The 27,866-nt window shown below is 43.2% G+C and overlaps 1 protein-coding gene across 1 annotated transcript in view; it reads left to right on the top strand.

Moving 5' to 3' along the window:
• abcc2 (ATP binding cassette subfamily C member 2) overlaps window positions 1–27,866 on the top strand; it is a gene marked incomplete at its 5' end in the record, with an annotated part of 59,325 nt that overhangs the window by 5,895 nt on the left and 25,564 nt on the right. Inside the window, 23 exons of the mRNA XM_079512170.1 lie at window positions 1,054–1,227; window positions 1,553–1,699; window positions 3,050–3,190; window positions 4,536–4,661; window positions 4,885–4,940; window positions 6,443–6,689; window positions 8,810–8,988; window positions 10,290–10,467; window positions 11,124–11,378; window positions 11,890–11,955; window positions 13,536–13,673; window positions 14,594–14,740; window positions 16,128–16,212; window positions 17,086–17,152; window positions 18,077–18,203; window positions 18,837–19,013; window positions 19,530–19,697; window positions 20,092–20,275; window positions 21,178–21,322; window positions 22,755–22,857; window positions 23,432–23,651; window positions 25,631–25,785; window positions 26,562–26,717. Of these exons, the coding sequence (XP_079368296.1) occupies window positions 1,054–1,227; window positions 1,553–1,699; window positions 3,050–3,190; window positions 4,536–4,661; window positions 4,885–4,940; window positions 6,443–6,689; window positions 8,810–8,988; window positions 10,290–10,467; window positions 11,124–11,378; window positions 11,890–11,955; window positions 13,536–13,673; window positions 14,594–14,740; window positions 16,128–16,212; window positions 17,086–17,152; window positions 18,077–18,203; window positions 18,837–19,013; window positions 19,530–19,697; window positions 20,092–20,275; window positions 21,178–21,322; window positions 22,755–22,857; window positions 23,432–23,651; window positions 25,631–25,785; window positions 26,562–26,717 (3,441 nt within the window). The remainder of the gene's footprint in view (window positions 1–1,053; window positions 1,228–1,552; window positions 1,700–3,049; window positions 3,191–4,535; window positions 4,662–4,884; window positions 4,941–6,442; window positions 6,690–8,809; window positions 8,989–10,289; window positions 10,468–11,123; window positions 11,379–11,889; window positions 11,956–13,535; window positions 13,674–14,593; window positions 14,741–16,127; window positions 16,213–17,085; window positions 17,153–18,076; window positions 18,204–18,836; window positions 19,014–19,529; window positions 19,698–20,091; window positions 20,276–21,177; window positions 21,323–22,754; window positions 22,858–23,431; window positions 23,652–25,630; window positions 25,786–26,561; window positions 26,718–27,866) is intronic.

The raw sequence follows: 27,866 nt of genomic DNA, 5'->3' as shown, positions 1-27,866 counted from the left end.
GACTGCAATGCTCTATCTATACTATAGGCTAGGCTTGGGTATAGGCTGGTCTCTGATATCAGACTGGGCAGATGGCAATCTTGTTACCTCATGGCCAGCTGTGGCATGGGCTGTGGCTGGTGTGTCTGATTGAGGTGTGTCTGGCTGAGCTGTGGTCTCCCCCCCCCCCCCCCTCTCTCTGCACCTGCATGCACGTGATGAGCAGGGATTTGGGATTTCACCCATGAGACGCCTTTGATTACATGTTTAATGACGGAGACAAACAGCCTCTATGGTGTAATGTAGTGAGATCGTGCCGTGCAGAAGCCAGTGGTAGTTTAATGTTTTACGGTTTTATGTGGAACAACTGTACATTTTTCTTAATATTTTGTTTAATTTTTTTATGGCATGGCGTGTGTGTGTGTGTGTGTGTGTGTGTGTGTGTGTGTGTGTGTGTGTGTGTGTGTGTGTGTGTGTGTGTGTGTGTGTGTGTGTGTGTGTGTGTGTGTGTGTGTGTGTGTGTGTGTGTGTGTGTGTGTGTGTGTGTGTGTGTGTGTGTGTGTGTGTGTGTGTGTGTGTGTGTGTGTGTTCGATATCTGACAACCCAGGCATATTTGACAGCTATTGTGGTTGAGTCCAGGGAAGTGTCGGTATTAGAGATGCCCTGCACATTTTGACCGCCCTAGAGCAAGCCTTTTGTGACCAACAACCACTCTTACATACCATCTCAGAGCTAGGTTATAGGTGCAGCAGACTATTTGTTTTTATATTACTACCACAGACTGGTAGTTAGAGGGGTTCAACAAGTTGGGATGCCCAAAAATTAGGCAAAAAGGCTGGAAAAGTATCATGCTGGCTGTGCTATAAATGGAAGCTGCCTCATACCCAGATAGTACTGAGTGACTTGCTTATTGTATCATGAAGATGTGCCATGATTTTGTGAATGTAACCTTACTGCACCTATACTATGTGTGTCGCTGTATATTTCTCCTTTATGTGGATATTAAACAAATGTTTAAAATGTACGCGCTTCCTCTCTCCTCTCTCTGGGTCTGTGTACCGACGTGATGCCAGAACTCCACATACTTGGACAGAGCAGACCCAGACCTCCCTGTGTGTGTGGAGCAGACAGTGTTGGTGTGGATCCCTCTGGGCTTCCTGTGGCTCATCTGTGGCCCCTGGCACCTTGCTGCTCTGTTCAGGAGCAGAGGACCAAAACATCTGTCCCGGCTCTATGGCTGCAAACAGGTACAACATCTGTCCAGGCTCTATGTCTGCATACAGTCCAGTGTCACTCTATATCTGCATGATCGTTAGAAGTGGGAAGGCAGATAGCTGAGGAAAGACTATACGTCGTCGACATATCGGCAAACATCATAATGTGTGATTCAGTCATTGTCGACCTGACAAGGTATATAAACTTTGTGAACTAAAAGCTTACGAGTACCCTATTGGGTGAATAATTTTGTTGCACAATGACAGGTCCATCAAAATAAAAAGCTGACTAGTAATATATGACACATTTTTGGAAAACATGTCACACTCACATACTTCTCCTCGCTCACCCCTTCAGCTTATCGCAGGTCTGCTGTTCCTGACGGCCATTGCAGGTCTGGCCTTGACATTGGGACAGGATTATGGCCCTGGGACTGATGCAAATGCAACTGGGAGGCATGCAGCAGTGTTTTATACCAACCCTGTCCTGTTTGCTGTTTCATGGGTAAGTAGAGCAGATCTTAAATCAGACTATAGACCAATTATTTGTTTACAAACATTGGGACTGGACGCACGGGTGACTGTTTCATGTAATCAATTCCCAACAGATCTCAAAACCTGTTGTTTTGGGGAGTGCTGGTTTCAGTTCATTCAACCTCCTCTTGTGAGTTGGCTAGTGAGGTGCTCCCTAGGAGACATTTATACTTCAAAGCGCAACAGTGTTGCACACAGAGAACAGCTGATATCGCGCACTCAGATCAGCCAATGCAGGGAAGCTGGAAGTACCCTCACTAAAAACGCCGGGACAACGCTCCACACGTCCCAAACTCTTCTCCCTTCTGGCTCCAAAACTGTGGAATGCACTCCCCGTTGCAGTCAGAACTGCAGCATCACTCCCAGTCTTCCGCCGTAGTCTGAAAACCCACCTTTTCAGACTCCACCATGGCCCATAGCACTTACCCTACCCCCTTAGACAGCACTTTTTAGACTTAGATAGCATTTGATACAGACTTATAGCATGTTATGTAGACAGCACAATAATTGCATTGTATGTAGTCATAGCACTTCATAGTATATATGTACAACATAGTATAGTATATATGTATAGTTTATATGTACAGTGTCATTATATAGATATGTTCTAGCTACGTTCTTAGCTTACGCATGTTTCTTGATAAATGCTTTTTATATATGTGATGTATTCCCATGCTTTTGTTCTTGCTAAATGTAAGTCGCTCTGGATTAAGAGCGTCTGCTAAATGCCTAAATTGTAAATTGTAAATTGTAATATACAAGCTCACATCACATCACAGATGCGACTGTTGTGAGAGTAGAGGTCTGCGTGCGCGTACACAACAGAAACCAAGGACTATATATTTCAAGGGAGAGAGATCACAATAAAAATCCTAATCATTCTTCCTCCACACTGGGAGAAAAACAGCATCTGAAAGTTTGATGGGGCATTTTTTACATGTGAGTGCAGTTAGAACTTTTCCATTGCATCTTATGAGAGGAAGGGTTCTTGTGCTGCCGCTATGCGTGCGCATCCTGTTTCTTATCAGTGTGACGTCGTCTCTTAAGGCGTCTATTAGCCTGGGCCTATGTTAGTTAAACATGTCCATGTCAAGGAGCCTCAAGGATGTCCTCACTCCTCAGATAGGGCCCTTCTGGTCATTCCAAACTCTAGACCAGTGGTTCTCAAACCTTTTTGATGCAGGGCACCCTGTAAAGAACTGTTTTATTCACGGCTCCCCCTTTTATTATTATTATTATTATTATTATTACGGGACGTGAATATAAGTCAAAATAAGTGCCGTACAAAACGGTTAAACAAAGTATAATTGTTCTTTTCTAGCTACTGCTCATGTTGTGCCAAGAAGGACTACGCCGTCGAGACGGAGCCGTCGATTCAGCCACTCTCTTTAATTTCTGGCTGCTGCTGGTGGTGTGTGACATCTTCCCATTTCAGACCCTTTTGAGAGAGGCACTTAGACAGGTATGGACAATGAGACAACCACAATGAGGAATGTACAATATCTTGCAATCTGCAGTAGAGAGCTGTGAAGGACTCGCACACAGGAATGAAGTAATTGAAAAAACATGGCCCCTCAAGTATTAGGAGGGCAGTAGAGTCACTAGAACCAAGGATGAGTGTTTTTTAATAATAATAAATAACAATACATTTTATTTATAAGGTGCCTTTCAGGGCACTCAAGGTTGCCGTACAACAAGTTAAAAACAGTTGATACAAAACACTGTTAAGCAAAAGCAGACAATAATGTACAGCTTGCAGCAGAAAACACAGATCATCCATAAGCCTGCCTAAACAGGTGGGTTTTGAGGTGGGTTTGAAATGAGGTGATTGAGTCCATGTTTCTTATATCAGGGGGAGGGAGTCCCAGAGGTGAGGGGCAGAGCGGCTGAAAGCTCTTGACCCCATGGTGGACTAACGGGCAGGGAGGACTTTCAGTTTGATGGAGGAGGCAGACCTAAAAGACCGGGTGGGAATGTCGACATGAACAAGGTCAGACAGATAAGGGGGGCGAGGTTATGAATGACCTTGAAAGTATAGAGAAGGATCTTGTCAATGCGGTATTTGATGGGAAGCCAGTGGAGTTGGTGTAAAATAGGGGTGATGTGACTGATTCTGGTGATGATACGTGCTGCAGCGTTCTGGACCAGTTGGAGTTTATGGAGAAGTTTGTGGGGGAGACCAAAAAGAAGGGAATTACAGTAGTCCAAGCGGGAGGTGACAAGAGCATGAACCAGGATTTTAGTAGGCAGACCGGATGGTGTTGTTTATGTGGGTGTGGGTGTACTGTCGAGGATGACACCCAAACTCTTAACCTGAGGGGAGGGGGAAACGGAGGTGTTGTCTATGGTGAGGGTGAAACTGGTTTGCTTTTGAGGAAAATTATAAATAAAATGATTAGGCAAAGATCATGCTGTTCCCAACCCAGTTGCATAATGACCTACGTCACACTATGTCATTGTGTGACCTATAGGCCACAACAGGCTTAAGTTAGGTTTACAATTGCCGAAGTCAAAACACAAATTGGCCTAAGTAATTTAATCCTCTTATGTTATATTACTGACTGAGAGACATGAGCGTTATTTGTATGCCAACAGTCATATATTGTTATAAACATTTTTTCTGTTTTCTGAACAACTTGGGGGAAAAAACAATACAAAAAAAATAACGTAGGCCTATTACCACTATTTTAGCAAGGTGAGGAGGTGATGATATTAATTAAGCATTAGACTGAGGTCTGGCTTTCCGTAGAATGCAACCATTTCCTCCTGGACGGAACACAATCTTATCGCCCTTCTTTTATCGGCAGGGAGGATCGGTCCAAGATGTCCCGCGGTTCTGCCTTTTCTACATTGGTTTTGGGCTGGAGCTCGTAGGTCTTGCCCTCTCTTCATTCGCTGACATCCCTCTGGAAGCAGAGGAACTCATCAAGAAGGTAACCGAGCATCTGTCTACTCCTGACATGACCTTGAGTAATGTGTAGGCCAGGGCGAAAGCAGCTGTTCCAACACCAATTTTCAACATTTATATAACATATGTATTGTTTACGAGAATGCCAACATAGTTACTGTTCTTTCACACGAATATATATCCAGGAATTTAACATTATCTGATGCCCTGTAAGCTTTATTCATCTGGGCATTTTCTTTGTACCATAGAATCCAGAGGCCTTGGCACCATTTCTGAGCCGAATCACTTTCAACTGGCTCAACAGGTATAGCCGGCATTACTAATTTGTTATCATAAATGTGTTGCCATGTACAGCGATCAAGTGTTGTCTTAGTTTTTCTCCTTTTTTTCCTTTTCTGTAAAAGGGTAGGTGCAATAAGCCAAACTGTGGAATAAGCCAAACTGTGGTGCGTGCACCCCTTGTGGTGCGCGAGCACCTTCTAGGGGGTGCACGGCATGAAAAGGCTAATGGTGGTGCTATGGTTTTATTATAAACATATTAACATATTATGCCAATATATGGCAAGTATGCAGAATATAGCCTGTGCTGCATATATATGCCATATTCAGGTTCATGTGTATATATGTGTTATATAGGAAATACCCTGTATATAGCTCATGCCATTTATATTTCCATGTAGGGGGGTGCATCAGCTACAGTAGGTCAGGAGGTGCATGGCCAAAAACGTTTGGGAACCGCTGAGCTACACAGTATGGCTTCAGCCTATGCCTTTTCGTTCAGAAATGTGTTTTATTACGATTTATTATTTTGTATTAATATGCAATGGCAAATACTATGTTATAGGACCTAACTAAACTAAACTCCTAACTAAACTAAACAACCGTGTTGCCTGTGTCTTTCTGTCCTGTCCCCTCACCGTGTTGCCTGTGTCTTTCTGTCCTGTCCCCCTCACCGTGTTGCCTGTGTCTTTCTGTCCTGTCCCCCTCACCGTGTTGCCTATGTCTTTCTGTCCTGTCCCCCTCACCGTGCTGCCTGTGTCTTTCTGTCCTGTCCCCCTCACCGTGTTGCCTGTGTCTTTCTGTCCTGTCCCCCTCATCGTGCTGCCCGTGTCTTTCTGTCCTGTCCCCCTCACCGTGTTGCCCGTGTCTTTCTGTCCTGTCCCCCTCACCGTGTTGCCCGTGTCTTTCTGTCCTGTCCCCCTCACCGTGTTGCCCGTGTCTTTCTGTCCTGTCCCCCTCACCGTGTTGCCCGTGTCTTTCTGTCCTGCCCCCCTCACCGTGTTGCCTGTGTCTTTCTGTCCTGTCCCCCTCACCGTGTTGCCTGTGTCTTTCTGTCCTGTCCCCCTCACCGTGTTGCCCGTGTCTTTCTGTCCTGTCCCCCTCACCGTGTTGCCCGTGTCTTTCTGTCCTGTCCCCCTCACCGTGTTGCCTGTGTCTTTCTGTCCTGTCCCCCTCACCGTGTTGCCTGTGTCTTTCTGTCCTGTCCCCCTCACCGTGTTGCCTGTGTCTTTCTGTCCTGTCCCCCTCACCGTGTTGCCTGTGTCTTTCTGTCCTGTCCCCCTCACCGTGTTGCCTGTGTCTTTCTGTCCTGTCCCCCTCACCGTGTTGCCTGTGTCTTTCTGTCCTGTCCCCCTCACCGTGTTGCCTGTGTCTTTCTGTCCTGTCCCCCTCACTGTGTTGCCTGTGTCTTTCTGTCCTGTCCCCCTCACCGTGTTGCCTGTGTCTTTCTGTCCTGTCCCCCTCACCGTGTTGCCTGTGTCTTTCTGTCCTGTCCCCCTCACCGCCGCGTGTTCCTGTCTTTCCCAGCATGGTGACGAAGGGCTTCAAGGTGCCGCTGGTGCAGGACGATATGTATGACCTGAAAGAGACGGACACCACAGACTACCTCAGCCAGCACTTCCGGAACGTCATGCTGGTGGAGCTGGCGGCCGCCAGGGTCGAGCTCCGCAAGAGAGAGGCCAAGAGGCAGGAGCAGCTCCGAGAGAAGGACGTCCTGCAGAACGGCCTCTCCAATGGACTCGGGAAGGGAGTCAGTCAGGATGTGCTGATGATGGTGAGCGTGCTTATTTATAAGCATGCGGTTGTATTTATTCAAAGATTTGCACACATTTTCCACAATGTTTCAGAAATAGAAGATCTACAAGTGCATAGCGTGGCACAAAGTTAGTGGCACGCCGTGAGCTTGTAGATCTGCTATTTTTGAATAGTCAAAGTATAAAAATATGGTTAAAGTGGTTAAAATGATTGTGACGCTACATTAACAGATTTTCTTTTTTTTGCAAATAATTTGCCTGTGTGTGTGTGTGTGTGTGTGTGTGTGTGTGTGTGTGTGTGTGTGTGTGTGTGTGTGTGTGTGTGTGTGTGTGTGTGTGTGTGTGTGTGTGTGTGTGTGTGTGTGTGTGTGTGTGTGTGTGTGTGTGTGTGTGTGTGTGTGTGTGTGTGTGCATCTCTGTGTTGTATCTCTTATGTGGACATAAATAAATGATTCAAATGTGTGTGTGTTGACCCTTAAGGCTCTGTTGCCTCAGTCAACAAGTTACTACAGGTGGTCTATTTTAAAAGCATTCTTGAGTGATAAAACCTCACAATGTCCACTATATATATGACAGGATGAACTCACCGCTGGTGCAAACGGACTATCTTAAAGTGTCCCTAGGCTTATTTAGTGACTTAGTATCCTAGCTGACCTCTTCACTCAGGCTTCCCTGCATGTGACCTCCTATAGGCCGAAGTGATATGTGTACAATTATGACATATGTTGAGAGGCATAAGCTATCAAAATATACATCATAACACCCAGCACTCAGGACGAAGTTTTTCTCCAAAAGACGAAGTTTATTGACATGAAAACCGATTGCATCGCTCCACAGCCTAGGAGCGCCTGCTGCGCAATCCTCGATGTTGCGTAACAGTGGGACGTCATCGAAAATGTTCCCCCCCTGTTTAGCCGACGGAACGAAATCTTAAAACGTTAATAACTTGCGATCTAAATCATCCCCCCGCTGTCCAGTCGCTAGTCGCGTTAGATTTAATCATGCCTCCCGTTGTTGTCTATCGCCTTTAGAGTGTTTTGGCTACATTTAGCAGCTCCAGCCACATCCGGTATAACTTCCGGTCCGTCGGTAAAAGTGCTCCGTTGCTATAAATCGATTGGGCACTATGATTTAATGGATTAAATAACCCCGGGCAATTGGAGTGTTAAACAAACATTTAACTAAAGACAAACATTAAACCTGTATATAGGAGGGGCTAGCGCCCCTCAAAAATAAATCTGACTAACGATGATGTCATTGGAAGACTTGTTTCTGAACTGCCCACAGCCCTCCTATGAGAATCAGACAGAGTAGGAAAAGAATTGTGATATTTTATCATGAACATTAGTGACCAATTATATGAAGATAGATTGAAAAGTGGTGAAGTTGTCCTTTAACTTGACGATTTTGAAAACTATACATTTATAGTTATAGTTATGGCTATTGACGTAATGAATCAAAAAAGCCATCATAACTGTTGACGTAAATGACGTAAACGTTTTATTCCCTATAATCGGGGGCTTAATGTAGCAAAATGTAGCAACTTTTGGCCCGTTTGGCTAACGGCCGATGTAATCTACCTAAAACCGGACGAAATCCTCGCGTGCACACTCTCCCACGCACGCACGCGGTCTTTATGTGCATAGCTGCGTAATATGCGATATTTGGGGCTTGATTAGAGCTTAATTTTACTTAGTTATTAAAATAAACGATGATAGCTTAGCATCCCGGACATCTGACTGTGTAACACAGTGAAGAAAACTAGCGGATGTTGTGATCCGTTGAACCGGAAATGACATCGCCAGATTCGCTCTATTTGGTCAAAATCGGCATAATGGTGAAGTTACCGCCACCATCAGGACTGGGTATAACACTATAGGATTACCGTGTTAAAATGAGATATAGTGTGTATGTCACATTTTTTCTATTGGCATTAAAATGATGAATTTTAATAGTGCAGGTAGAAGGCACAATCCACTGTTAATTAGGGTGGCCATAAGAGGGTTATGGTGCTTGGTGTGCATGGCGATTAACTTTTGTACAGTAATATATAACCCACTACATTCACCTCATAATGATCATCTCAATTTGCGCCGTGCACTCACAATGCTTGAAGGCCTTTTTTCTTTCTTTCTCTCAGGAGGAAAAGGGAAAGACGAATAAGAAGAAGAACAAAGAGACGAAGAAAGAAGAGAAAGATTTCCCTCGGTCATGGCTCGTCCCGTCCCTTTACAAGAGCTTCAAATGGATTCTGCTGAAATCAGCCTTCTACAAACTTCTACAAGACCTGCTGGTTTTTGTTAGTCCTCAGATCCTCAAGTAAACAACACGCACGCACACACACACGCACGCACGCACGCACGCACGCACGCATACACACACACACACACGCACACACACACACACACACACACACACACACACTGGAAGCCCCTCTTATACTGTCAAATGTGTGGGCTTACAAGGCCATGGAGGTAATCAAGTGTTGTATGACTGCAGGTGAGGTGCAGTTAGCCTCATAAATCCCATCAATGGCCAACCTAAACGAGTGAAAGCACAGCATCATGTGTTTCTTCACCTCATGTTCTCCTGTCATCGTATCACTCACAACTGGCCTTTTTCCTGAAGATTATAGGGAGACCACCGCCCATTTTATGGTCTTGTTATGTTATGTTTAGGTGTGGTACTGTGCAATAAAATAGTAGTCATCAACAGTATTGCTAATGCACCTTGGTGCATATTGATCCACCCATTATTCATTTTATTGTTATGTGTCACGCCACTTCAGTGACACATAACATTGGTTCATTATTGATTGGGGTGCGGGCGTGCGACCCAGTATAGAATTAGACTTTGCGCAGTTGGTGTGGGTTTGTGGTGTGGCCCACGCTGATTGAAGGCTGGTCTAGACCAAGTTATCTTACTAATTACCTAATTAATTATGGGGTTGGGAGTTTAGCTTGTGTTGAGTGACAAACGTATTACTTTTGTTTGTTTAGGGTAAGTTATTTCATCAACTAAGTTTGATTTAATATTCTGGTTTTTGTTTTTCTTTTGTTGAAAACAAAACACGCTTTATGTTTGGCAAAAAAGGGCTGGTTGGAGTTTTTTTTTGTGAGTATAATACTTTGCAGCACCTTTTACTAATTGGCAAACTGATAAAGTTTGGTGGTCGTAAAATGGCATCTGGGGGTGAAGAGAACGACACTGACGTCCTTTTTGAAGATGATTTGTTAAAACTAAAGAAAAAGGAGTTGGTGGAGCTCGCTACCTCTCATGGCATCTCAGTGAGAGAAGCAGATACTAAATCAGGCATTTGGGCAGTAGTGAGACAGAAGCTGTGTGAGCGTGGCATACTGCGAACGACATCACGGGGTGGGCAAGTAAGTACATCTGGATAAAATGTTTAACATGAGCCATTATTAGGTTGAATATGGGTGAAGTCGTCCTTTTTAGGGTTAAGCGATAACTGTTCCACCCATGATGAACACCAGACAGAACAGAAGGATCGGTCAGAGATCAAAACAGGTTATGACCGTTCAAGTCAAGACCATTGATGTGGCATCCCAGCACATTGTGGCATCTCTCTGAGCTGAAGACGTGTTTCTGCTTCATTCTAGATGGATGATTATGTTCACTCAGGACAAGTCTGCGCACGTGTGGGAGGGCTACCTGTACGCAGTGCTGCTGCTCCTGGCGGCCATCTTGCAGTCTCTGCTGCTGCAGCAGTACTTCCAGCTGTGCTACGTCCTGGGAATGAAGGTCCGCACGGCCATCTTGGCCGCCGTGTACAAGAAGGTAAGTGTCAGTCAGTGGTGGACTGGCCTTTTGACACAGCGGGCATACATTGGTCATTACGGGAATTATGAGAACATAGAGGGATGTTTTGCAGTAAAAGTGGTGGTATTAGGGCTTGTTTATTTGTGTGTGCCGCGACTGAGCGCGGCGGTAGGAGTGTCTTCTATCTGCGGGCTGGTTGTAGTGCAGGTCGTTCTAGGCTAAAATATGAGGGCCAAAATGTTTGACCCAGTCCAGCCTTGATGTTGGTCCTTAGCAGGGACATTTTGTGTGGCCCCTGTAGTAATTTAATTGTAGAAAATTATTAAAATGGGATGGCATATGAAATGTGAAATTACCATAACCACAGTAATCCTTAATCATATTCATATTCAAGGGCTTTTGGAGATAAATGTCTCTAGTGTCTCTATAGTCACTTTAGACTATAGAGCACTGCAGAGGGCAGGTGTGTGTATCTGTGCCGCTCCGCAAACACAAATCTTGTATGGGGTCCCTGGCACAAAATATTTTCAGATGGGGATCCGCGGACAAATTCATTTGGGGGTCCTTGACATGGAAAGAAAACGACCTACCCGTGAGCCAATGCCGTCCCTGAGAATAAATGACCTCCTCTCCTCTCCTCTCCTCTCCTCTCCTCTCCTCTCCTCTCCTCTCAGGCCATGGTGGTGTCGAACGACGTCCGCAAAGAGTACACGGTGGGCGAGACGGTGAACCTGATGTCGGCCGACGCCCAGCGCTTCAACGACGTCTACAACTTCATCCATCTGCTGTGGTCGTGCCCTCTGCAGATAATGCTTTCTATCGCCTTCCTGTGGCTGGAGCTGGGCCCTTCGGTCCTGGCCGGCCTGGCCGTCATGGTCCTTATGGTGCCCATCAATGGCCTGCTGGCCGCCAAGTCCAAAGGCATCCAGGTCAATATGTATTTTGGTGTTTTTCATAACACCCCATTTACATCACAAAACTAAAGCATAAAATGTCACAGATCTGCAAGCATTTTGTTTTGAGCTTGCCGATCTTTTGCTGTTTTTGAGTTTTAATCATGAAAAGTAGACAGAGGTGACATACATTCTCCATCAGTGTAGTCAGTGATTTCTCTAGGGTAATGTTGTCGTGGTTACCACTACCGTGATGTATTATGCCCTTTAATGGGATTATCTTTCGCTCCCAGATTAATTTCTGTGCGTCAGGTTTGTCACTAAATAAAAGTGTTATTACAGTATTAGTTTGCAATGTTCTGCTTGAGCTAGGGTGCAAGGCAAGAGCAACATGGTTTTGATGTGCCTTGTTGTGCCTTCTTTTCTTTATTCAGCTATACAGTATGTGTCTGCTCCTGAGATGCACTGGAGCAGCCTGATTTGAACCTCCCTTTATTCCAATAAATGCATTTTATAAAGCATTTTGTTTCCCTCGTTCCCTTTTCAGGTGGAGAATATGAAATATAAGGACAAGAGGCTGAAAATAATGAATGAGATACTGAATGGCATCAAGGTCAGTGCCCTTTTCACATCTAATCAATACAACCAAGCAAAAAAAATATTATTGGTATTTGTGTGAATTCCATGAGAAATGAGCTGACCTATGCTCATGTGTGACTCTTTTTGATACAAGACTAACTGGCGGCAAGACTGTTCAGGAGAGGAGAAAAAAAGTTTTTCTTTTATATATTTTTTATCCAAAATGTTACTCAAATCTTACTCATTTTTAAACATCCAAAGTAGGCTACTATGTAAACTACGAAATTCGGGCTTTCATTTGGTATATAGATCGTGCGTGTAGGCCGTCTCTACGAAACGGTATCAAGCGAAAAGGAAAGGTCGGTCAATAGGCCTATCTCACAGCATTTCCCCGCCCCCTTTTAGAGCTAGTGGTGTTATTTTTTTTGCGGTCCATAGGCTTCCATGTTAAAAGAGGTATTTTCACAAGCCACAAAGTACCGTTTTGGAAAGGTAAGGTTTATTCTACTTATTTGAGTTGTTATACCATTGTGTTTTCTTCATATTATTATCGGTCTTTGACATTTTAACATTAGGAAATGTACTTAAATTCTCCAGAGAAAAAAAGTGTAAATGCCTAATGTTAAATGACACCACTATCTACCGGAAGTGGGCGTGGAAAGAGGGCTGTGAGGCCTATTTGATTAAACTGAACGAACAAATGTGTGGAATCGCGCACGCCGCACAATGCCTGCCATGCTTGGCAGAAACCAAATAACGTCTATGACTATACAATTATAAACACAATGGACACGAGGAAGTGGCATGCAGGCACTCACTTCTGCTGATTATAGGAAAATTACAAAGAGATGCGTATAGGAGAATAAGGAGAGATGACGCAGCCTTACTCCAAGGACATCTCCATGCAGGCGTGCGCCGCTCTACCAAACTAATTTGGCACGGCTTATGGGTATAAGTTACGGGTGGTTTTAAACTCCACTGTCGCTTTCCCAAAGGTGTGTGACCAAAATAGCAATTTAGGGGAACGCGTGCCAACACGCCCATGACCACACCTCACCGCACCGGGTGGAAACTGTTACTTTTCAGGATTCAAATTCAAAAACAGCATAAGTAGCAGATCCACAAGCTCAAAATGTGTTGCTTTGCCCAGCGTTTCAAGCTTGTGGATCTGCTACTTTTGATGCCTTTTGATGTCTTTGTGTGGCATAGTGTGATCAAGTATAGGGCGTTAATAGACAAAACACAAAAAGTTTAAATTAGGACATAAGAGGTTTCTGCCCGACAGCAACAGTATTATATAGTATACTACCATATGGTTACTATGCAGAACTTACCGTACTGGTTCAGTCTGTATGGGTAAGCACTAAGCAGGATGGGTGGAGGACTGGAGGAGGATGGTAATAGGTTTCTTGAAGTCTTTCCAAAACAAACAACACACTAACACACAACTAGAAATTCCAGGCAGAGTTCATTATCCTGCGCCCACCACCTGGGGATTGATTATTGGCTTTTGCTACAGAAAGTGCGGTCCTTTGTTCCTCGTGTTATTAAACACCCTTCCCTTTCCGCATCCTCACACTGCCTGCTCTGCTCTCAATGCCACCACCCCCACAGATTCTGAAGCTGTACGCATGGGAGCCATCCTTTCAGGCACAGGTGGAGGGAATTAGAGAGGAGGAGTTGAAAGTCATGAAGAAGTTCGCCTACCTCAATTCTGTCTCTACTTTCATTTTCTCCTGCGCTCCAGCTCTGGTGAGTGCAGAGACCATAGTAATGAGAGATACAAAGGGACAAGGGAAAAGGAAATTATGACATGAGAATGTCATTCTTTGACATTCATTGATTATGAATTGAATACCCAGGACCTGAATGGAAATAAGACTGCAAGGACATTTTTCGGTGATCCCTTTGGACGTGTGTTTGACCATACTCTGTACTGTTTACATTTCTTCCAATTGTAACCAAATGGACTTATAGGTTACTGAAATACACTTCACCAACAGTATGTATGTAAGATAAAAGCACAGCAACAAAAAAAAAACGAACAAAAACATATGAACAAAACAATATGTAGGCTATATGTATGCACAGTGCACGTACAATCGCCTGTCCTTTTGCCTGTTCAATCTCTCGGAGGCCCGACCATGCCACGACCCGACCATGTCACAACCAAACCATATTGTACTGCAATCCATTCAAGATGGTTGTTGTTGTCTTTCTCTTTTTGTTGTTTGATTTTTTTCCCCTTTTTTTTCTTTTTTCTTCTTTATTGTTTATTTTTCTGTATACATTCAAATACTGGCCAGTATGATGCCGAATTAGTGCTATTAAGTGCTATTCAATAAACAGAACTTAAAAAGAAAAAACAAATTAGTTGGGTGTCAATGACAGACACTCACACATAGACATATGACACACATTAAAACTCCACCTGGTTACACAATCATGTATTCTAATCAATCAAATAATGACTATGAGATGAGGTGACGTGACATGATGCGACGTGACGCATCGCAACGTGAGATGAGCTGAGATGAGATGAGATGATATGAGATGAGATTACATGAGATTACATGAGATGAGATTACATGAGATCTATGAGACAAGGACATGTTATGACCTATAGTCCAGGAACCGTATTTCTCAGTGTACTAACCGGTTTCTTTGTGCAGGTGTCTCTGGCCACCTTTGCAGTGTTTGTGGGAGTGAGCTCAGACAACATACTGAATGCTGAGAAAGCTTTCACCTCCATCGCTCTTTTCAACGTCCTTCGATTTCCCCTTGCCATGCTGCCCATGCTCATCGCTGCAATGGTTCAGGTATGGATTGGAGACACATTAGAGGGTATGCGCATGACATCATCATCATCATACCCGGAAGTTATGCGGGAACCACAGGCGTACATTTTGGCGGTGGTGCAATGCACTGGGGCCTAGATGACAGGGGGCCCATGAAGGACGGTGAAAAGAAATCCTGGGTACCGCATGAAGAGTAACACTGGTTTATAAACAGCTTCAAGTCAGTACTACTTCTGTGTTGCATACCAGTGGCATCACTGTCCAGTCCTTGGTATCTTTATGCCCAAACCGCACCAATGGGTGGCAGAAGTACAGCTCAAGGAAATGCTGTTGACGCTTTACAAATCTGTTTACATTCTCCGTGTATGAAAAAAGTGTTGTGATTGGTCGAAAAATATCGTATCCGGCGGAAATACATCTGACGGATGTTCCGGACCGACACTTCCGGCTTTGCAATCTCTACCTTATATTGTGACCAGGTTTTTCTCTTCGCAGTCAGATGAGTAAGGCTAGGACCGAGGCTACACTAAAGATCATTGACTGCCATTGATTGATTCATTCAAAACAGATCGCTTGGGTCAACTGTCTTCCGCATTTTGGTACAATGATGCGAGATGCAAAATTTGCATTGTGCTTATTTGCATTGTGGGCGTGGAATTCTCTAAAATGTGAATGTCATAATAGATGAATACCACCATTTCGACCTGGAAAGGTCTTCTTCATATCAGGGATTGCAGATCCTAGCAGATCGATATGATGCTAGACATCTGCTAGTGGGTCTTTTTGTTTGTTTGTTGGCTTGTTGTCCGGGGCTCATCTCGCAAACCACAAGACCAAGCAGTGTCAAAGGTGAATGCTGTCAGGCCAAACCTCCATGTATGTGAAATATTTCACATACATGTTTTTAACAGAAATCAGCGTGGGTTGATCTAAATGGGATCCAAGTAGGGATGTTAATAATTAATCGATTAATCGCCGTTAAGAAATTTGTCGGTTAAACGTAACAGTTAATAACTCATTGAATTAATCGAAACGTCTCTGCTTTATATGTGATGTGACAGACAAGACAGTGCACTTTTCATTTTCATACAAAGATGCCATTGCCTGGCCCTGTATCGCAAATGGTCAAATAACTATTTGATTAAGGAATATAATATGCCTTTTGTATTCTTTCTGTATATCAGCAAAGTGTAGATTTGTAACCCATTGAGGGAAATTAAGAATCTCCAAAAGAAATTAAACGCCGCTTATCAACTAACCGGTTAATCAATCGATAAGTATCAATTAACTATTAATGCATTCATCGATAATTCCCATCCCTAGATCCAAGTAATTATTAGACCCATCTTGTTCATCTTGTTCAAAATCATAATACATTTTCCATGACCCAGTTGCTTGTGTCTTTTAGACAACAGTGTCCAAAAAGCGACTGGAGAAGTTTTTGGGTGGTGATGACCTCGCCGATGACATTGTACACCATGACTCCAGCTTCAGTAAGCTTCTATACTCATGAGAGATGCCCGCATTGATGTGATAAAAGTGCATTCTACTCTTATATATACTCTGTATAACACTAGCTATGGCTATAGTGGATTATAAACATATAAATCACAGCACTAGAGTTTGCTGGAAACCATGCAGTTTCACAAGGATTCTGGATAAATGAGCGACCTTGGAGATGGTTCTACAGCTTTCAAAGTAGACTTTTATCTTCTAAAGAAGTGGAATGGCTGGCTCCCCGTTTAAACATCACACAGCTGTATACGGGCTATTTGCAATGTTGCAGTTTTCTTTCACATCAATGATCGTGTGTGTGTGTGTGTGTGTGTGTGTGTGTGTGTGTGTGTGTGTGTGTGTGTGTGTGTGTGTGTGTGTGTGTGTGTGTGTGTGTGTGTGTGTGTGTGTGTGTGTGTGTGTGTGTGTGTGTGTGTGTGTGTGCTTTATGTCATGCTTTGAACTAAATTAAGATCATTGCACTGATTGACTCAATCTCGCAGCATCCCACTGATGACCATTGTGTGTAAAGTTCAGAGAAGGTCGGGATAAATAAAGACTGGATAGATAGACAGACATGAAGCGAAGAATGAAAATAGTTTTTTGATTCAACATGTTTTGCTGTCACATTTTGGAAGAATCGATCCCAACTGTCTGTCTGTGTGTGTGTGTGTGTGTGTGTGTGTGTGTGTGTGTGTGTGTGTGTGTGTGTGTGTGTGTGTGTGTGTGTGTGTGTGTGTGTGTGTGTGTGTGTGTGTGTGTGTGTGTGTGTGTGTGTGTGTGTGTGTGTGTGTGTGTGTGCGTGCGTGCGTGCGTGCGTGCGTGCGTGCGTGCGTGCGTGCGTGCACGTGTACGTGTACGTGTTCTCTCAGACACAGCTGTGAGTGTCTGTGACGGTTCCTTTGCTTGGGAGAGGAAAGCCAACGCTATGCTTAAGAAGTAAGTGTCCTGCTCTGAGGCGACGTAATTTAGACACGTTTAAGCGTAGCATGGTGACGTGCAGATTTGTTTACTATGGTACAATAATATGGTCGTGGTCGCTGTCCACAGTTATGGAGGTGGGAGGATGTTGTTGGGGACACTTCTAAACGTACTACTATTATTATTATCTGGATCTTGTGACCATGTCTATGTCAATGTCAGGGTTTTGATCAATCATCATCATTTTTCGACCGCGGTCGAGATCATGGATTTCACAATGCCACACATTCGCAGTGCCACGGTTTCTCAAAGCAGGTGCCGTGACGCAAGCCCAGGGGTGCCTCAGAATACTTTCATAATATTTGGAATGAATCAATATCACTTCAGTTTAACCGCTCAGACCCTCTAAACTTTATGAAGCGGACCTGAGTTGCACTACAATTTATAATTTAAGTATATAAGCCAAGTATAAAAGTTGTTTTCAATCTGTCCTAATGGAAACACATATTATTTCTATAGATTGTGCTTGTGACATTTTATGTGACATAATGTGCTGCATTAAGTACAGTAAATGTAATTCAGGGGTGCCGTGAATGAAAAGGATATTTAAAGGGGTGCCCTGGGCCAGAAATCAGAACCACTGTTGTATGTTCTTGTTTATCTATATGTTTTAGACGTCTTCTTATCTGCTGTAGCATAAACTGCAGAGTTTGGGACATTAATATTATAATATTGACTTAGATGTGTCATCAGAGCTACATTTCACATAATTTTGTTTATAAAACAATGTTGCTGTGTGTGTGTGTGTGTGTGTGTGTGTGTGTGTGTGTGTGTGTGTGTGTGTGTGTGTGTGTGTGTGTGTGTGTGTGTGTGTGTGTGTGTGTGTGTGTGTGTGTGTGTGTGTGTGTGTGTGTGTGTGTGTGTGTGTGTGTGTGTCGTCAGTGTGTCTTTGGACATAATGCCAGGTCGGCTGGTAGCTGTAGTGGGACCGGTGGGGTCCGGGAAGTCTTCCCTGATGTCGGCTCTGATGGGGGAGATGCACAGTGTCAAAGGCTTTGTCAACATCCAGGTGAACTTTTGTAAACACGTTCTATGAATGCAATACATACTTATTATTAATGATTATAACAACATATAATTATAGTTATAAACACTCATAATCATAATGATGTATTAAAGCACATTTTAAAGCATTTTATAATTACTTGTAGGGAGATTATAATGCAATTGACCTTGTCATCATCATAGAATTATAGAATGCTATTATGTTTATGTTTATGTTATGTGTTATGATAATAGTAGAAAACAAAAATGAGCAGTCTGTATAATACAGTTAGCCGGGTGCACAGCTGAAGATTCACAGAAAGTTATAGAAAGTTATAGCCAGCACTCCCAATCCTCTCAAGGAAGGCTTGATGGTGAAACGCAAGACATGCAATTTCAGATTGTTTTCCCATCCAACAAGGGGAAAAATGCATTAGGATGGGCAGAAGTTCAACTTCAATTTATAGTAGGATAGGATGACTCATCTGGAAGGTCTGAGGAAGGGCTTTGGCCCGAAACGTCACCACATTAAGTAAAGATATTTCTGGGAGCAGTAAAAGGTGTGCAGACTCTTTTATTTTTGTATCTAGGAGGACTCTTCTACCATTTATTTTCAGTCTTGCCTTCATGCCTTGCAACCGTATATGTTTCTCTGTAGGGATCAGTGGCTTATGTGCCCCAGCAGGCCTGGATACAAAATGCCACTGTGAGAGACAACATATTGTTTGGCTATCCCCATGAGGACAAGAGGTTTGCAGAGGTGCTCGATGCATGTGCCCTGGCTCCCGATCTGGAGCTGCTACCTGGAGGAGACCTCACGGAGATCGGGGAGAAGGTAAGAGAGATTTCTCTTCTCTTCTCTTCTCTTCTCTTCTCTTCTCTTCTCTTCTCTTCTCTTCTCTTCTCTTCTCTTCTCTTCTCTTCTCTTCTCTTCTCTTCTCTTCTCAGCAATCTATTGTGCACGCGCATTTTCCATGCATTTTCACGTGGAAATGTGTCTTTTACTTTCCCTCTCCACACGCATGAAAAAACTGACATAGGAAATTAACCAGGATAAGGCGCAGATACTGTGATACAGCATATGTATTAGGCCTAGTAACAGAAATCTGTTTTGATTAAAATTATTATAATTTTTCCCCTCCTTTCCGAGGAGGGGGGGGGGGGGGGGGGGGGTGGTTGCCCTTTAGGATCCAACCTGTTCAATAGAAACTCAGCACACAGGATGTCATATAACCAGCCCTTGTCAATCAAAACTTTTTTTTTTAATGTGATGATTGTTGTTGAGTGATTTTTAAGATCCCTAACACAAAGCATATTCTATTCTATTGTATTCTTCTATCTTCTCTTCCAGGGAATCAACCTGTCTGGGGGACAGAAGCAGCGTGTGAGCCTGGCCAGAGCAGCTTATAGCCAGGCTGATATTTATTTGCTGGATGACCCTTTGTCTGCTGTGGATTCTCACGTAGGCAAACACCTCTTTGAGAGAGTGATTGGACCCAATGGGCTTCTAAAAGGCAAGGTCAGTGTTAAGACCAAAGTGTCTTTTTTGTTTGTTGCAAAGTATGAGCAAAATGTCCACCGTCACTGTGAATGTTGTTCGTCTCTGTCGGGTGGAAACCTCATATGGTTGCTTCATGCCACATTTCGAGATAGTGGATCTGCTGCTTTTGTGTGACGCTGTAGTATGTAGGCCGTTTACGGAAAAACACAAAGTTAAAATACGGAGATAAGAGGTTTCTGCCCGACAACAACTGTGTGTGTGTGTGTGTGTGTGTGTGTGTGTGTGTGTGTGTGTGTGTGTGTGTGTGTGTGTGTGTGTGTGTGTGTGTGTGTGTGTGTGTGTGTGTGTGTGTGTGTGTGTGTGTGTGTGTGTGTGTGTGTGTGTGTGTACACGCACGTGTGCGTGCGTGCAGACACGTATCTTGGTGACTCATGGAGTGGGCTTCCTGCCCTATGTGGATGAGATCGTGGTGCTGGTGGACGGTGTGGTGTCAGAGGTGGGATCCTACCACAGCCTCCGCGCCAGCAAGGGGGCGTTCTCCGAGTTCCTTGACACGTACGCCAAAGAGGCAAACGATAAGAGCCAGCAGCAGGCAGGTCAGTGCATATTTGTCTGTTTTAAAATACGTAGTGATTGAAATGAAAACTTCAGTAATGGATGTTGACATGTCGGACACAGCATAATTATTGGAGATAATCGCAGTTATTGTTTCAATGGTCATAACCATATCCATGTTGAAAAATGTGAATATTTCTCCAAACATTTAGAAATAGCAGATCTACAAGCTCAAAATGCGTCACGATGTGACGCGTTTTGAGCTTTTAGATCTGCTATTTCCACTATTCGTGTTTTTGTTATAGTATAAAGCTATTACATTATGCAAGGTTGTTATCATTATGCAAGGTCATATCTGCCCTTTTGTTCGCTTAAGCCTAAAAACCAAACAGAAACGTAACGGCAATTATTTAATCGTTGAGTAAACCGTCGTACTCATGCCAGGCCTACTTATTACCAGCTCTTAGTGAGTGTGTGGGAGGACTGCCCTACTTCTCTAATGCCTCTCCATCGTCGTCATTGTGTGGGAGGACTGCCCTACTTCTCTAATGCCTCTCCATCGTCGTCAGGGGCGTCATTCATTCACCCCCTAGTTTTCACATCTCAGTTATTTTAAATGCACATTAATTGTCCCGAATAGTTTTTGCAGATGAATATGAATTCATCGCAATCGATGTCCGTCCATTTACATCTGTATGCAACCATTCATTTATTAACCACTTTAAACGTGGCATCCCTATTTTGGGAATGTCATTATGGGCGAACCTTTTCAAACATTTTCTCTTTTCGACCTCAAGCAAATTGTGAAAATAGTGGCTCTACAAGCGTCAAGTTCTCAACAGAGCTCGTAAGATCCACTATTTTAGAAATGGGGCCATATGGTAACTTTTGTTTCATGCCAACCCCTATGTCTTTCTGAAACGACGCCCCTGCTTGTGGTCAGACCATGCTGAGGACCAGGAGGAGGGTGAGGAGGTGGAACTCATCCCTGACACGGAGCAGCCTCAGGCGGACTGCGCTCCAGAGGACGTGGTGTCTGGCACACTGAGGAGGGAGAACAGCATCCGCCGCAGCCAGCGCAAGGGCAGGTATGCACGGTGGATTTTGACAGCAAAGTTTGGATGTAGTTTTATATATTATTTTAGTCATAATATGGGCCCTATCTTGCCTTTCCATAAACTGTTTTGTTAAATTTTGAAAAACTCGAGATCGGCTAGTTGAACTATTTCAAAATGTTTTTCAAAATAGTAAAATATGGCAAAAAGGTTTAGGGATAAAGGGTAGGGGTAATCCTATAAGCGCAAGATAGGACCCTGAAAACAGTAATAAAATCCGTTTAGTTTTATCTCTTATTTTAGTCATCTGAAATGTTTTTAGTTGTTTTATTACACTAAATACCATTAGATTATAGTCGACTAAATCTACAGTTAATTTAGTCGACTAAAATGCATTTTTGGCTAGGCCGTAATGCTGTTGAAATGCCTGATGTACAAGATCGGCTTTTTCTGAGAGTGCTCCAGCACACAACGAAGCATAAAATGACTTGTCTGTTAGTTCTACTCTTTGTTGATAAAATTGTCAATATATTTAGTCATAGTTAGACATAGTTTGTATTTGTCTCCACCAGCCGAAGGCATGGGGAGAGTATGTTTTGCACTCAATCCGTGTGTGTGTCCGTCCGTGTTTGTGTCCGACCAGGCTGAGGAAGAATGGCTTTGTTTTTATTTTGTTTTTATGTAGATTTCGTCAGTGAAAAAACATTTTTCGCCATAGTTTTAGTCAACGAAGTGGAGTTCAGAGCGGGGTTTCTCAAAGTTGGTGCCGGGATGCAAGTTCAGGGGGTGCCGCAGAATTTGTCAATATCACTTTGGTTTAACCACTACTCTATATTTGGTAAAACACACCTGAGTTGCACTGTACTTACTACTTGGTGAGTTATTTTTCCATCTACACCAACTCCCTTCACCAAAAATAGCAGATCTACAAGCTTTTAGATGAGCTATTTTTGGTGAACCTCAGAATAGGGAGGCTGTGGTTCAAGTGGTTAAACGTCAAGTTATTTTCAACCTATAATGGAAACTGATATTCTCTCAAGTTTTTTTTTCCTACGTGACATACTGGGGAGAAAGATTTGCATAGCCAATTAAATGTACGTACTGTGATAAGGCATACGATTCTAAAGATTAATCATCATAATTTTTCGACCACGGTCGAGATCGTGGATTTCACAATATTACGCCAGACTTCCCGGTCCTTCATTGCCATCCCCAGTTCCTGCTTACTGATGCCTGTGTCCCTAAGTTGTATACAGGGGTGCCCAGAGTTCATTGATTTCTACTAGGAGAGGAAATGAGTGTGTTGATGAGAAATTGAGAATCTGTCTCTGTTGTGACAGATATTGCTGTTTATCTGTTTTGTATCTTCCCTCTCTCTCTCTCTCTCTCTCTCTCTCTCTCTCTCTCTCTCTCTCTCTCTCTCTCTCTCTCTCTCTCTCTCTCTCTCTCTCTCTCTCTCTCTCAGTGTCAGACTAAAGAAGACAAGTTCCATTAAAAAAGCAATCGATGCTGATAACTCAAAGAAAGGCCAGAGGCTGATAGAGAAGGAAACCATGGAGACCGGACAGGTAAAGCAGGACTTGTGGCCATGCACGCATTCAAGGAAAAAAATAAGTCAATATAGCATTAAAATCAGTTTAACCACTTTAACCATTAGTACATTGGCTATTTGAAAATAGCAGATCTACAAGCTCACAACGTGTCGCAGCACAACCCTTTGTGAGGGTGTAGATTTGGTATTTTCCAAAAAAATCTGGAAATTCATTTTGAATATATATATATATATATATATATATATATAATTTGATGGGCGCTAGCCCCTCCTATATGCAGCTTTTGTCCCTACACGTCTCATATTAGCCATTGACCATGAAAGGAGAAATTAGGTCATATGTACCGTCAAATATGACGTAAATTTGTGGCAACACAAACATTAAATGCCATTGACAATGAAGGGAAAATTTACGTCATATGTAGACGAGCAATTTATTTTTAATTTTTTACATTTTAACAACCCAAATGGAGGGGCCCTGGGGAGTCCACGGCCAAATCAATATGAATTTGCGGGAATCCATGACATGAGAAAAAAAGAAACTGCTCTAACAAAGCCCTGCCTTCTTGTCTCATTCATGTTTTGTTCAGGTGAAGTGGTCCGTGTTCCTCCAGTACCTGCGTGCTCTGGGCTGGGGCTACTCCGCCATCATCATCGTGATGTACATGATCCAGAACTTTGCCTTCATCGGCCAGAACCTCTGGCTGAGCGACTGGACCAACGACGCGGTGGATTACTACAACATGACCTACCCCGCCTGGAAGAGGGACACCAGGGTGGGAGTGTTCGGAGTCCTGGGCGTGGCACAGGGTAGGAAGCCCTGACTTATCTCCATATTTATTTTTGAGGGGTGCTATATTCATCTATTAGTATCTATTTTTGTCCTACACAAACATTAAATTCCCGGCATTGACAATGAATGGAGAATGTTACGCTTAGAGTCTATTTATGTCCTACCTTCCTTCTTTTCTTTTCGGCTTTTCTCTTCAGGGTCGCCACAGCGAATCATCTCCCTCCATCTCACCCTGTCCTCTGCCTCCTCTTCTCTCACACCAACTAACTTCATGTCTCCTTCACTACATCCATACATCTTCTCTTTGGTCTTCCTCTAGGCCTCCTGCCTGGCAGTTCTAACCTCAACATCCTTCTGCCGATATACTCACTATCCCTCCTCTGTACGTGTCCAAGCCATCTCAGTCTGGCCTCTCTGGCTTTATCTCCAAAACATCTGACATGCGTTGTCCCTCTGATGTACTCGTTCCTGATCCTATATCCATCCTTGTTACTCCCAGAGAGAACCTCAACATTTTAGTCTCTGCTACCTCCAGCTCTGCTTCCTGTCTTTTCGTCCTACACAAACATTAAACAGAGCAAATAGGCATAGTGTCCATTTTACGTCATGATGATGTACTATGATAAGAGCATCCCTCAATTAACACAGGTGTGATTTTTTATTTTTTTAAATTAATTAATGCCCCTACTTCGTCATACTATTAGCGGGGGGCAGACTTGTAAGAAATCAGCAAGATTTGGCTTTTGGTGACTAGTTTCTGAATTTTTGGTGTGATGTTAGGTATGGGTATAAGGATTTCAAAAAGCTGTGCAAACGCGTTGGGAGCGCCCCCTAGTGGTCTGTTTGTACAGACTCAAATATTGGATACGTATAGGTATGGTTGTCAGAGATTATTATAGATTGTCAGTGTACATCAATGAAAGTAATAAGGTACTTCCTCAGGCATGCCTTAGGAAGGTCCGGAGGGACCGAAACGTTGCTTCATTAAATAAGACAATACTCTTGTGCCGAGCAGATACACAGTGTGCGGGTGTACCTTATTGCTTTCATTGATGTCCACTGGCCTACGCACCTGTGCATACGCCTAATTTCTAGTTCAGGATGTAGGAGTGCAGGATGTAATTTACACTTTGAGGCCCTTGAGGGACTTCATTTATTTGACTGCATTTTTTTAAATAGTTTATTTAAAACTAAAAATTCTCTCTCACACACTTGCCAGTGTGCCAGTGATCACCCTCCTTTGTGCCAATGTTGGCACTGGTGCCTAAGGTTGCCTACCCCTGTGCTAAATAACATACTAAAACAAACAACCAGAAAAGCATCGTTTTCAAGATGGCGTCCACGGTAGCTAAATTGAGCTAAAATGCCTATAAACTGGGATTTAATATGCAAAAAATCATAACAATTATGCACTTCGTAACTACTTTTTGAATTTTGGCATGGTGTTAGGTATGGGCATAAGGTTTTCAAAAACCATTGCAAACTAATTTGGCTCGCCCCCTAGTGGTCGGTTTGCAATGAAACCACTATTAGATATGTCAGTATATGGTTGGAACCCCAAATAATTGATATAATTAACAAATGTTTGCACTCCCAACGCGTTTGCACAGCTTTTTTAAATCCTTATACCCATACCTAACACCACACCAACATTCACCAAAAGCCAAATCTTGCTGATTTCTTACAAGTCCGCCCCCCGCTATATACAATGTCACACAAAAGCATGAAAAGTAGCAGATCCACAAGATCGAGCTTGTAGAATATATACGAAATATTCGGCAAGCAGTGTGCAAACGTGATTCCATTTTTTTACGTCCACAAAAACACAATGCACCAGTGTGCAACCACCTTTATTATATTTACATATGCTCATGTTAGCAAATGTTGCAGATAAGGCAAAATCTCTTTTTTCTCGTATTTGGCACTCAGAGCCTTGGAAGAAAAAGACAAAATCTCGTACAAATGCTTTCTCTCTGTGTCTGCGTTTCTTTTTCAGGTCTCTTTGTGTTCGCTGGCACGCTGGTGCTTGTAAATGCTTCCATCAATGCATCTCGTGTTCTCCACACCGCATTGCTTCGCAACATGCTGCGCGTTCCCATGATGTTTTTTGACACCACACCCACTGGCAGGGTGGTCAACCGCTTCGCCAAGGTGGGAGCTAATTATTTTGTTGTATTGCACTGGGTCCCAAACATTGGCTCAGACAAGACCCATTTGTGGGTCACATTTGTATTGTTCCCTTTATTTTTTGTTTCCTACGTTTTGTTTTTATGTATTATCATTATCATTATCATTATCATTATCATTATCATTATCATTATCATTATTATTATCATTACCATTATTATTATTTCAGAACATATGAATTCAAATCTAAGAAATTCCATAAATTAGAAAATAAATGTTTAAAAACTATTGAAAATAGCCGATCTACAAGCTCCAGTACACAAGGGTGTGTACTCTTCACGGGTCCCCCAATTCCGTAAATACCCGAAAGGATCTGTGTTTTATCACAATCACTTGGAGCTCGGATCTGTCGGATCTTGTGTAATTCCCGAGTGGATCCGAGAAGACCCGTGGGCTACTGTGTGTGTGTGTGTGCAGCTGTGCGCTGATCAGGAGAGCAAGGCAATGCAGTGCTGTTTAACTTGTGTGATGTTTTAGGCTGACCTAGGATCAGGCAGCAGCAACATGAATGGCTTGTGTATCTTGTGTGACGATTATGCTGGCTCACAACCCCAGACCGATGAACTAAAAGTCTAATATCTCCCCCGGACTATATCCCTTTAGTCTAGTGGTTAAGATGTTATTTTTCCACGCGGGAGACCCGTGTACGATTCCAGTGGTTCCCAATATATATAATATATATTAAATGTAGGACAAGAAAATGGGATTTGGGCACTAACCTATTCCATTGTGTTTGGTAGGACATATTCACAGTGGACGAGGCCATCCCGTACTCCTTCAGGGCGTGGATCTTGTGTGTGATGGGTGTGCTGGGGACGCTGTTTGTCATCTGTCTGGCCACGCCATGGTTCACCGTGGTCATCATCCCGTTGGCTGTCATCTACTACTTTGTTCAGGTGAGCTCAGGAACTCTACTGTACCTCATTGTTGAACTCTACTGTACCTCATTGTTGAACTTCTCAGGAACTCTACTGTACCTCATTGTTGAACTTCTCTGTGGTGTGGAGAAGAAAGCAGAGCACTGGTTCCCCAAAGCTTTTTGGCTCAGAGAACCCATGTAAATAACTTTTTCATCCACTGCACCGTGAATTAATTTATAGCACCTTACATTTATATTACATACAGTACGTAAATAGGTAAATCTTTCCATTAAGACATCATTCTACAATTAAGTAATTTTACAATTGTGGCCCCCTACCTAATCTGGTTGAATACCCATGTACCACAGCATCACATGCATACAAAGCAGGTTAGTCTACAAGTACTGCACTGACATATCTGACTTACTGATGAGTGTTCAAACACATTGACATGAAGTCAGTTGTTGGGGTGGTGCTCTTGGATTTCAGCACAGCCTTTGACCTTATAGATCATGAGCTACTACTCATGAAACTATCAGCATAGCATATGGATTCAAAGATTCTGCAATTGATCTATTGAAGGGCTATTTACTAGTGAATAGGAAACAATGGGCTGTATTTTGCGTGTCTTAAATACCAGGTCTTATTACATAACTTAAGACCTGGAGGCGTGATCAATGCCATTTGGCTATTCTGAGTGGCCAAAGAGCATTGACCACGCCTCCAGGTCTTAAGTTAAGTAATAAGACCTGGTACTTAAGACACGCAAAATACAGCCCAATGTGTTATGTTCAATGGTTCCCTTTCAAAGATTGAGACACTTAAGTGTGGAATTCCGCAGGGAAGCTGTCTTGGCCCCCTTCTTTATTCTATTTTTGAAAATGATATGCCATATGTATTAAAACTAGAATTTCGCGGGCCTTCGGCCCGCTCATCCCAGAGTTGCGTTGCCCCGCGTTGCGATACAGAAGTCCACAGATACAGAAGTCCACAGTGACACGCGTTGTATGCAGCTGTTTTGTGTTGCAGCGCGTGCGCGCGCGCGCGTGTAGTGTTGTTGTTATCCATATATGCGCCTCGGTTCGTCCCGTTTGTTCCACGCCAGGTGTCGACGCAGTCGTTTGTGCGATTGGCGTGTTTGCATTATTGTAACTGTAGGCATACCATATTCTGAATTACCAAAAA

Source organism: Electrona antarctica, assembly GCF_951216825.1.
Source record: "Electrona antarctica genome assembly, chromosome: 10".
NCBI lineage: Eukaryota > Metazoa > Chordata > Actinopteri > Myctophiformes > Myctophidae > Electrona > Electrona antarctica.
Note: the sequence above shows the minus strand (reverse complement) of the source record. Positions and strands in the feature narration are given on the sequence as shown.